This window comes from Lepisosteus platostomus, chromosome 9, assembly GCF_059453375.1.
Source record: "Lepisosteus platostomus isolate fLepPlt1 chromosome 9, fLepPlt1.hap1, whole genome shotgun sequence".
Taxonomy (NCBI): Eukaryota; Metazoa; Chordata; class Actinopteri; order Semionotiformes; family Lepisosteidae; genus Lepisosteus; species Lepisosteus platostomus.
In genome coordinates this window covers 5,426,605-5,438,177 of record NC_142619.1, presented here as the reverse complement: position 1 = coordinate 5,438,177, position 11,573 = coordinate 5,426,605, and the positions used below count along the sequence as shown (strand labels likewise).

At 40.2% G+C, this 11,573-nt stretch overlaps 1 protein-coding gene across 2 annotated transcripts in view; it reads right to left on the bottom strand.

Moving 5' to 3' along the window:
- Positions 1-1,515: 1,515 nt before the first annotated feature.
- The window catches only part of wnt7bb (wingless-type MMTV integration site family, member 7Bb), a 69,740-nt gene continuing 59,682 nt past the window's right edge, over positions 1,516-11,573 (bottom strand). For both annotated transcript variants that reach the window (XM_088646649.1, XM_088646648.1), the window contains exons 3-4: positions 10,624-10,895; positions 1,516-3,186 (exon numbers count right to left, since the gene is read on the bottom strand). In XM_088646649.1, the coding sequence (XP_088502775.1) occupies positions 2,707-3,186; positions 10,624-10,895 (752 nt within the window). In that variant the 3' untranslated portion in view covers positions 1,516-2,706. The remainder of the gene's footprint in view (positions 3,187-10,623; positions 10,896-11,573) is intronic.

Below are 11,573 nucleotides of genomic sequence, written 5' to 3'. Positions count from 1 at the left end.
ATTTTGATTCTGATTGTACCATGTTCGTTTTTCAGTACGGTGTCCTGCATTTTGTGAGGCAGTTCTAAGGGATATACAGTATCGGAATGACACAGATTTAAAAGCCTCATGACAGAAATATTTGGGTGCAATTCTGCACTCTTGCAATTCAGAAACTCTGTTTCTACCCCTACTATGATACAGTTACTTTATAGTGAACTTCATTTGTCTGATGAGAGCACATCTGTTTTCATTTACAACAAGTATCGTCTATCATTTCTAGCTGCTAGTCTTAGCATTATAATGTTATAAGCAGTGTCGATCTAGAGGAACGAAATTTCAAGCCACCGAATAAATTTGTTTGACCACAGAAAACTGAATTTCCTAAACCTGTGCTTTATGTGGTGGTCCTTTGTCGAATCTAACAACGATATTCTTGCTCAGTCTTGAACGAAAACATCTTTGATCAAAATCAACATGAATTGTTTATTGTCACTTGTTTACTGACATTAGTTTGGTTGTAAATATAATATAAATATAAAATTAATATAATATTTAATTAAATGTAAAATGTAGTCACATATATATTTGATTCCTTATACATTAACTTCATTGATGTTAAATTCTCAAATTCCCATTTCTGGAATTCATGGAAACAGCATGATTTAGGGTTTTGTGATCCCTGAAAATTACATTAGTTTGTTACAGTTGAAACTAAATACATGCAAAACCCCTTGTCACACACATGAGTGCCTCTTGGAGAAACAGAACTGTCGAGTTTCCCAATTCCCTGCACATGGTGTAAATATCCAGATATTTGGGCCCTGCACAATTCACAAAGCTACACTTCCAGATACTGATATGTTTGTATCTTCCCTTTTGTGCTTAGTGCCTAGGCTCAGTTGTATTACAAGTTACATTAGAACGTCCTGTGTGAACCCTACTCATTTCGACAAATTAAAGTTCTAAATTAGGTGAACAGTTAAGTAATTTTGTAATAGCCACGATCTGTTCATGTTTTACATTTAATTTAGATCAAGAGCCAAAATTCCAGCATGTTATGTGTATGTATACAGTACCATATACAGTATATTCTTTTGAAATTTGACTTCAGACACTGGTTGAAGTACAAGAGATGCATTTGTTTTTTATGCATTACCACAGACGTAATCCAGTTTTAATCTGAGTAATGTATTGTAAGGTTTTATAGAAGGATGCGAGACAAGTCTTAGGTAGGGACCACAAACAGTATGGTAACACCTTAAGTTTTCTTTTGATGAGAAATGTCTTCGTCAAGTCACCCAGGTCTACCTGTAGTCTGGAAAACAGGAAAGAAGGCAAAAGCAAGCAGGATTCTAGGAGCAAAAGCAATAACACAACAGCCAGTGACGGAATGCCAGATTTGCAGAAACGGCCAATCGGACTGGAAACAGTCCAATTCAGAATTGGGCAAATTCTGTGAAAAACAAGAATGGCAAATGTATGGAACTTAATTTCTGACTGGCATGCATTTTCAACCTCAGTGAATTGCAGAACTCAGTTAAATTTAGATTTATTTCATTTGTGCTGGAGCTGAATAAAAATAAAAATAAATCAATCAGTGCAGCACTCCGCAAGACATCCAACAACATGCTGATTTGACATTTAATGAAAGGCAGGAAAATAGGCGTTTTCTTATTTCTGACAGTGTTTGGAACCATAGAGTGACACCAGGCAGAATTGCTTTTGCCTGTGTGATTCTTAACAGCTGCTCCCTCAAAATGGTATTAAAACTCATTAGCTTACATTTAGCTGTTTTGTTTCTGTCATTTACATTTCTTTCTGCTTGTGAATATTTTTTTTTTAAAATCAGTAGTAATGAAAATGTTGGGGTTTCCAAAAGATGCACCTTCAGTCAAGAGTTTCTAAAAAGATTTTTTTTCTTTTTTTTTACACTTAGTACAAAATAAGACATTTCTACCCGTTAGTGCTTTGCTTAAAGATACTATAACATAAATAAACAATTTATTTTCAGTGTTCAAACAAACGGTTCCAGTGTGACTGGACAACTAACATATTTTGCCATTCTCCAGTTCAAGGCAGAAGGCTTATAGACTATTTCCCATTCAGACAAATTTCAGCCTTCAGTGCTTCCAGAGGCACTAAACTAACGCAGCGTTCTTCACTTCGACATAGCTCAGAAAAGGTTCCAGTTTGTGCATTTAAGTCATTTTTTTCTCTCCCCAACAAACCTTAAGGACATTTGTTAGACTAGAAGATTGAGCATAACATTAGGGAATCATTACAGTTAGTTGCGCTATAAAATATGGAGTCATCGTCAAGTTGCTTTACTTCCTGGGAGTTGGAGTCACTTCCTGTTTCCTTTCCCACCTGGGTAAAGAACTACAAATACCAAAGCGCACTGCACGCTTCCCATCAAGCACTACCTGTATCCTACATCCTTAATTAAAGTCGGTTTGGACACATCAGTGCATAAAATACGTCATTCTTGAACTGGACTACCGCAGCCTTATTTGACTTTTTTTTCTGTAAATAGATGAATGTGCAAAATGTTGCCACAAACAGATGAAATGTTCTGTTCCACTCAGCGTCGTTTTCTCTTTGTCGCTCCAGAGTCGGTGCTTTTTTTTCTTCTGTTTTCGCTTTGTTGTTCTCCCCCCCCCCCCCCTCAGCCCCTTGCCCCCCCCCCCCACCGGCCAATCAACTCCCACAGTCCTCTCCCCACCCTCATTTGCAAGTAAAGACCTCCGTCCTCGTGCTGCACGTGTTACACTTGACGAAGCAGCACCACTGGAATTTGCAGCTGCACTTGGACACTTTGGTATACTGGTGCGTGTTGTAGCCCCGGCCACAACACATCAGGTCGCAGCCATCCGTGTGCAGGGAGGTGCGGTTGCACAGCCTCCCCTGGGTGCCCGCGCTGCCGGTGGCGGTGTCCTCCTCGCAGTAGTTGGGCGACCGCTCGATGTACACCAGGTCCGTTTCCATGGGCTTGCGGTAGCTCTGCGTCTTCTTCACCTTCAGGAAGGTGGGCTGGCGGAGGCGGCTGGCCCGCACGACCTCCACGTGCACGGCCTCGTTGTACTTCTCCTTCAGGATGTAGCCGATCTCCCGGAACTTGGGGAGGGTCATCCAGCACGTCTTGGTGGTGCAGGATCCCGAGACGCCGTGGCACTTGCACTCCAGCTTCATCCTCTCCTCCAGGATCTGCAAGAGCAGAGAGGAATCAGACAAGACTGCTGTGTGAGGGCCACAGGGTGGCGTAGTGGTTAGGCGTCCAGAGTGGGGGTTCTTTAAAAAGGCCTGGCTAGCATATGAGCGCTCTGGAAACAAATCGAAAAGGTCTTGGGGATTTTCGTGAAAAAAATCAATTGTTCACGGGTTGGCAAGGTGGTTAGCATTGCTGCCTCATAACACTGGGGCCCTGGGTTCAGTTCTGAACCTAGGGTGCTATCTGTGTGGTGTTTGCACGTTCTCCCTGTGTGTGTGTGTGTGTGTTGGGGGTGGGGGTTCCTCTGGGTGTTCCTCCCACAGTCCAAAGTCATGCTGGTGGGTTAATTGGCTTCTGGAAAAAAGTAGGCCTGGTGTGGGGGTGCTTCTGTGTGTGTGTGTGCCCTGCGATGGATTGGCATCCCGTCTAGGGTGTGTCTCCCCATGTGCTCATTGCATGCTGGGATAGGCTCTGTCTCCCCCGTGACCCAGTCCTGGATGACACAGTAACAAGATGGATGGATGGGCTATTGTCCAACTTTTCTAGGGTCATATTTCTTTCTATTGTTTCATGTTTTTAGGATCATAACTCAGCAGGGATACCATTATAATAAAGAGTGTGTCCTTATTTAGTTAGAAAATGGTTCAGGTGATTGAAATGTTAACTTCCACAGATTTCATAGTAGTAGCGAAATTATCACCTACACTGTACATTGGTTTTCACAAAATCTTAAGAGCTATCTTTAAATCATTCCTAAATATCTTTATTCCGAAAATATCTTGGGATATCTCATTATATAGGACTCATTTTAAGGCGAAATTCATCTTAAAATGAAGAAGCAGGATTTTGGATTAATCTCCAAATAAATCTGAAATATAGATATCCTAAAATAAACAGCTATCTCCAAGTAATTCCTTATTAGATCAAATGCCAGGCATTTGCATGGGAGGTTATTTCAGGATATTTCAAAGGGAATTTGAGACGTCTTAAAATGAATAGGAGATTGTATTATAATATTTTAAAATGGCTTAAAGTTTTCTGAAATTTCTTAAAGTTATCTGAAATTGTAATTGAAAGTGAATTCAAAGAGGTCTAGAAATCTCTAAAACATATCAGGATATCTTCAACAGAATTGCAGATGTCTCTCAATTGATTTGGATATTTGCAGTTGATTTAACAATACGTGTTAATGCATTAACTATGATTTGATTCAAGATGTACTGAAATGAAAATGTGACTTAATTTCAAGCATGGAATATTACTTTGTATACTAGGCAATGGGACTGGGGATTGCAAACTATTGAATAAATAGCAGTATTAATACTTTAAACCTTATACAGAGAGAATCTTACAGATTAATTGCATGATATAAGCAAAAGTAATGGTGTAAGGTTTAAAATACTTTATTTTATTTTTTGCTTATTATGGATTGATGAGATGCTATTTGCAATGGCTGTTAAGTTTATTTAATTTCCTTGAAAATTGTTTTTTTTCTTGAATATAGCTTTATGTCTTCTGAATCTCAGGAACACTTGGCTCTTTACTATCCTATTCTGAAAACAGCGTATCATTTACAACACAAAAATAAGTAGCTATTATTTGTTGGAAGTTTTGAGTCCTGCATTTTGTATTTTAATTGAATATCTCAGACTTGGGATTTTAAGTTGAATTATAATGCAGCTCTGCATAACTTTTGCAAAAAGGGTATTTGATTGATTGTCGTGCAAGAACAGATTGAAAATGAGTTCTTGAGCTGAAGTGATTACTTTTAGATAGCACGTCTCAGATCCAAAAACTGAAAAAAATGAAATACAATTAAAGCAAAGACTGACTAAAAAAGATTATAAAAACAGTTGTAAGCACTTTCTTTAAGGCTATCACTCAGCAATGAATTTCCAATATTAATATATGGTAGCCTAACAGTTTAACTATTTTCTGTGAAGTGGACAAAAAACCATATTCAAAATATTTGAGATTCCCGAAAAGATATTTATGCCAGCTTTATGTCATACACAGTAACAAATACATGCTTATTGGTCAAATTCAGGTCTGTAATTTTCCCTACCTTCCTAGAGGCCAAATCACTCATCCTGAAAAATAAATACATCTTAAATAACCATAAATGTATTTCATTATATCTAAACTATAAATAAATCTGTGACATAGTTTGTAGATATCCATCAAATATTCACATCTGGAATACAGGACATTTCAGACTGATTTTAAGTTTTAACAAAAGGCATGACTTATACAGTAGTGAAGACCAGTGCTGAGGCACATACAGTATAAAATAATCTTTTTTTGCAGGAAATTAGCATAGAACTCGCGAGTTTTCATGAACTCCTTTGCTCTACAAGGTTTTAGGATTACCAATCAGTATTTTTCTTTTGGCACATTCCAAAATCTGGAATTTCTAGGGATAATCCGGACCTTCGGACCATAAAAAGAAGGATGAAGTCTGTAAGTTTTCTCTTCCTGTTCAGGAGATGCCGTAAAGAAACCAATGCCCTCAGGCCAAGGACAGGAATGACCTGGTGCTAGGCGGGTCTCAGGGCAACTGAACATCAATGCTGAGCGAGTGGCAGAGCAGAAGCAGGAAATAAATAGGCTACACAACAAGACACACCAGAAGGACATGATTAATCACAGAGAACTAGGAACAGAAAGAAAATAGAGCGCCCTCTAGGTGTAGTGGGCGTGACACCAGGTCAAAACTTCTGGAATACCGTACCAAAGGAAAACTCACAACTGAATCCGACGAAGCCGAAGTCTAAGCGAGAAAAACAAGGCGCTGGGAAGATCTAAAAAAACGCAGTCAAACAAATACAGTGAAAACACGGAATGTAAGAGCTAAGACGGAGACAGAGAATGCAGAGGTGGGTCTTAAATAGCCAGAGAAGATTAAAGATGAGTAGGTTGCCTTGTATGTCTTCCATAGCTTGTTGTTATGGTAACTGATTGGTTAATCAGATTAGCACTATTGGTGATGGTCCTGGTGTGATTACTATTTCAGACAGCTGGGTCGCCACAGAGTACCATTAAATTACTTTTAAGTACAACGAAGTTTTTCGTGGCAGAACGTATCGTTAGAGACACTTGTCAAAGCACCACTAAGTGTAATACTGTATGACAGAGGCAGGTGTGGTCCCTCTGTTCCAGATCATGCCCATTTGGAAATTGCAGTGGTTGAACGAGGAGAACCCGGGAGAATTGAGCCATTCCTATAAGGCCTGCAGGTGTACATGGAATACTTTCTATCCCACCTTTGTCATTGGCTTAAATTACTATAATTCCATGGAGTAATCAGTCCACAAAATTCATGGGTAGCTCAGCTCCTTTTTGGATTACTTTTGGATATTTTAGCGCCAAGAGTGGTTTAATCTAAATCTACATCAAAATGTGGGATACTGCAGCATTCGTCCCTCAGGCAAGACCAATCACTAGTGTCACATCAAGGAAATAAGTCAATTTAATTAATAGTTTTCATGCTGTTCCTGTCGCATTTAAACAGAAATACCACCATGTAGTGATTATGCCTGTTAATGTCTATACAGAATATGAGTTCAGTTTCTTGTGTAAGAATTTTAATTGTGTCAGCAAGAAAAGTTTCCAGTGCCCTTATAATCTTGGCACCAAACACTGCCAGAAGTGGTCATGATTTTTTAAGAAAAGTTGTCCAATGTAATTGATGAATATAGTCCAACCATTCCATTTTTGTAAAGCCTTTGTTTTAAATACAAACGGAAACTCTCATTTGCCAAATGTCCAAAGAGCTGTAAGAGAAAACTAAAAATGCAGCAGAAAAAGCTGGCACCCTACTTTGGGTGTACTTAGAGGAAGAAAATTTCCCCCCAAAAAAGTTTTGCACAGACCACAGCCATTGACTAAATCTAAACCAATTGATAAATCGTAGGAAAAGTTTACTTATGTGGTGTCCAGTCTTTTGTCTGCTTCCAATTAGTTAAAAAATACAATGTCAATTTTCTAATTGAGTTCACTCACATCAAATGTACTTGTATCCTGTAGATGAAAGTTACAAATTGACTTCATATGTGTCTGAATGTTCATGTGGCACTTGTGGAATGGACTCTAGAATTTGTGCTCATTCTCAAAATGTTATCTATACAGAACATCATGCAGCCACAGCCAAAAAAAAAACAAGCTTTGTCTTTAGAAATTTACTAGAACTACGTCTGTCCAATAAAATATGAAAGAAACACATTCTCCTTCTACCCACCTGTTATCAACAGTTTAAGAGTTTAAAATAACTCATCAATGGGCTTTGAGACCTACACTAGCTTTGAATGAAGTGAAGACAACATCCATTCAGTGTATTATGAAGTCCAATCAAATCACACTCTGAAATCTTTGTGACATTCCTAATCCCGACAAGAGATGCATTATAGAAATGCTTTCCAGAAGACATGATCTGTTGTAGAGGGTGAGATTTTAAATCCATTTAAGTCGCAAGTATATAAGGAAAGTAATAAGATCTAACCTATTGGAAGTCAAGCCTTCTGAAAATTAAGGAAGAAAAATGCACAAAGTAGCAAGTACGCCATAAATATTACACAATATTTAATAAAATAGAAATGTTCAAACAACCACATAAACTTGATCTCTCATCAGTACAATTATGGTTCCAAACATTGTCCAGGTTTTAACAATTATTTAATCAAGGTTTAATTGAATTAACTAGTAAATGAACAAAGTTTCATAGTTCTCTTTAGTTTTACCCAATAAATCCATATATGCTAAATCACACCTGAAGAAGGCTTCACAGCCGTAACGTTGTGTTTTCGCTCTTCAGCATGGAATAAACCTGTTTCTTTGCAGACTCTGCATGCTGACACAGCTACCCACCTGAACATATATGCTAAATGCAGTTAAGTGCGTCTTCTCACTTAATCACTTTTATTCACAGAGCACACTTGTCTAACACGCCACAACTTACAGATTTAAATCACCTGGCCTAAAATATTGCACTGTCAAATGTCAATACACCCAAACATACCAGTACTGTGCAACCTGTTTGACAAACTCAGTTGTCTTTACTCAAGAAAATCTTTTGGACCAGCTCATCTTCCTTTCTTAGGAGTTTGATATTCTCACAGGTGATTACTGCTGGAGCAACACCAGGAGGAAGCTCAGCTCGATCAGGGTTGTTGGAGAGCTGCGTGTATCCAGTTTTCTTTCTGCCAGTTGTGTGGTAATTGACATCTGACAAACAATGTTGACAATCTCGGGGAACCTACCCTGCTGTTTGTTTTTGAAGACTTCGCTTAGAGGGAAGAAATACAAAGGAGAAAGGACCCCTGACAAAGACACTGGTACTATATAAAACCTAGATTAATATTAACTCCCAAGCCTGTTCCCTTCTTCAACTGCTGTCAAGTCAATATAATAATAATAATAATAATAATAATAATAATAATTACTTACACTTTTATAGCACTTTTCTGGACACTCCACTCAAAGCGCTTTACAGGTAATTGGGACTCCCCTCCACCACCACCAATATGCAGCATCCACCTGGATGATGCGATGGCAGCCATAGTGTGCCAGAACGGTCACCACACATCAGCTATCAGTGGGGAGGAGAGCAGAGTAATGAAGCCAATTCATAGATGGGGATTATTAGGAGGCCAGGATTGGTAAGGGCCAATGGGAAATTTGGCCAGGACGCCGGGTTAAAACCCCTACTCTTTTCGAGAAATGCCCTGGGATTTTTAATGACCACAGACAGTCAGGACCTCGGTTTTACATCTCGTCCGAAGAATGGCGCCTGTTTACAGTATAGTGTCCTAATGCCCCGTCACTATACTGGGGCATTAGGACACACATGGACCACAGGGTGAGCACCCCCCGCTGGCCCCACTAACACCTCTTCCAGCAGCAACCTTAGTTTTTCCCAGGAGGTCTCCCATCCAGGTACTGACCAGGCTCACACCTGCTGAGCTTCAGTGGGGCTGCCAGTTGTGAGTTGCAGTGTGATATGGCTGCTGGCTAATATAATGGTTACCTTGTTGCTTTCACATAAAAGAAGGAGCCCCACAATCATATTCCATTTCTAAAATACACTACATAATTTAATTGAAGGGACAGGCAAATGTCCAACTGGCTGGCGGTCCACTGCTTTGTTTTTGCATCACACATGATAAAACCTCAGTTATTAATTAGATCCATTTGTCACACCACAGCTCCACCGACAAAGATTGTTTCTTCATGGGCTGTGTTATTTTGTTTTCTGTGATGACTAATATTACAAACAAACAAAGCCAACAGGAGCTATGCCAACAAAAAAAAAATTCTAGCGGGCACGATGTCAACTGGCTGTGTGTTTTCGCTGCACATGTGATAAAGAAGTAACTAAAAATGAAGCAAGCTGTTGTAATCACAACTGTTGCTTCTCTGCTTGAGATTTTACACAGTCACCGTTTGGAGACAGAGAACAGCCCCATGTCAGTGATACAGAGTACATTAATTGGAGGTGTTAAGGGGGAAGGAGGGGGTACTACAGTTGACCAAGGTCAGATGGTGCAAGAAAACTACATTTTTGCATCCAAGAAACCTAAGTGTAGTCTTTTTTCAGAAGAAAAAACTGTTTGAATCTACATCAGCATGACTTACGAATGCAATATGGTAGTGTTCCCCAGCCAATGCAATGAACCAGGGCCCAAATTGCATTAGATAAGCGTCTCCATGCATAAACCTCACAAGCCAACGGGCATGCACAGTTAGTAACTGTATTAAGGTTTTTGCAATTTCTTACTCTGAATTTCTGACATGGCCATCAGGTTTTTAGTCTACAAGATTTATTGGAAGAGTTAACATTACACTTGGACAGTGGTAATCAACCTCTGATGGAAAATAGCTGTATTCATTTGATGTTACTGGGGTACATTTTACAGTATATGCTGATTTGTGTTTCTACTATTGCCTCCACCAGCAAAAATGACTCGAATTGATCACATGTTGCACTGGAAGGTAGCAATGTCACGGTCAGTTTTTCTAAAGACAGAGAAGTAGGCAATAGATCCAATTTATTATCAGCCCTTAAAAAATACTGTATCTCTACATTGGGCCATTGCTATCAGACACAGAAGTCAGCACATTAATGGGTCTCCCACTTTACCAGAGTTGCAATTTTTTATTCTGCTTGCGAATGTTGACGCGATTTTGTTTCTTGCTAAAGATGTTCAGTTTTTGTCTGCTTTTGTGAAAGTGGATGGAGAGGAAGGGTGGGAAGTGAACTTCTTTGCATTCAAAAAGTGCCCCGGCCTTTGAGAGAGCATTTGAAATTCCACCTCCCGTCTAAAAACAAAGGCAGACAGAAAAACACGTTCATTCATCGGTATTCGGCGCCACAGATGCATAAGAAATCGAGCATTGCTTTGCCTTTTTTATCATTGCTTTTGATCAGTTTTGGTTACCTTTCTTCCTGCCTCATTGTTATGTAGGTTCATCAGCCTCCTTGCGTTTTTTTTGATCTCGCGGGCATCTACGAACCTTCGGGAGAACTCAATGCCATATTTGATGTCTGCTGAGCAACCGCCCCATTTCCAGCCCTCTTCCTGGTTGTAGTAGCCTTGCTTCTCCCGGTCGCAGCCGCAGTTGCTGAGGTTGCCCTGACTGCAGGCCGCGGTCACAGCATGGGCTACTCCTGCTGCTGTGATCGCGTACGTGAATGCGGCCTCCCGGCTACCTGGGGAAGAGAACAGATTCCTTCTTAGAGAGCAAACCTATATCCATCCATCCGCCTGTTTTCTAGCTGAGGATGATGATAATCAGTATCATCCCTTATGAAGCGCTTTCCTAGACACTCCACTCAAAGAGCTTTACAGGTAATGGGGAATCCCACTCTTGCCACCAATGTGCAGCCCCACCTAGATGATGCAACGGCAGCCAGAGTGCACCAGCACGCTCACCACACACCAGCTCTCAGTGGGGAGGAGAACTCATGACGTAACTCATCGAGATGGTGATTATTAGGAGGCTATGATTGGTCAAGTCCAAGCAGAAATTTGGCCAGGAAACATAAGTCAACACCCTTTCTAATTTCAAGAAAGGCCCTGGGTTTTTTAATGACCAGGGAAAGTCAGGACCTCAGTTTTATATCAATACAGGGACACACGCGGGGGAGCCAGAGCCTATCCCAGCAAGCACCGGGGGTTGGAAGGTGAGATACACTCTGGACGCAGGACATCGCAGGACACAGACACACACACTCACAGCAGGGTGATTTTCTCAGAAGCCAATTGACCTACAATTATGTGTTTGGTCTCTGGGGGAATAAACTGGAGCACCCGGAGGAAACCCACGCAAACACAGGGAGAACATACAAACTCCATGCAGATCACACCTCAAGACAAAGAATTGAACC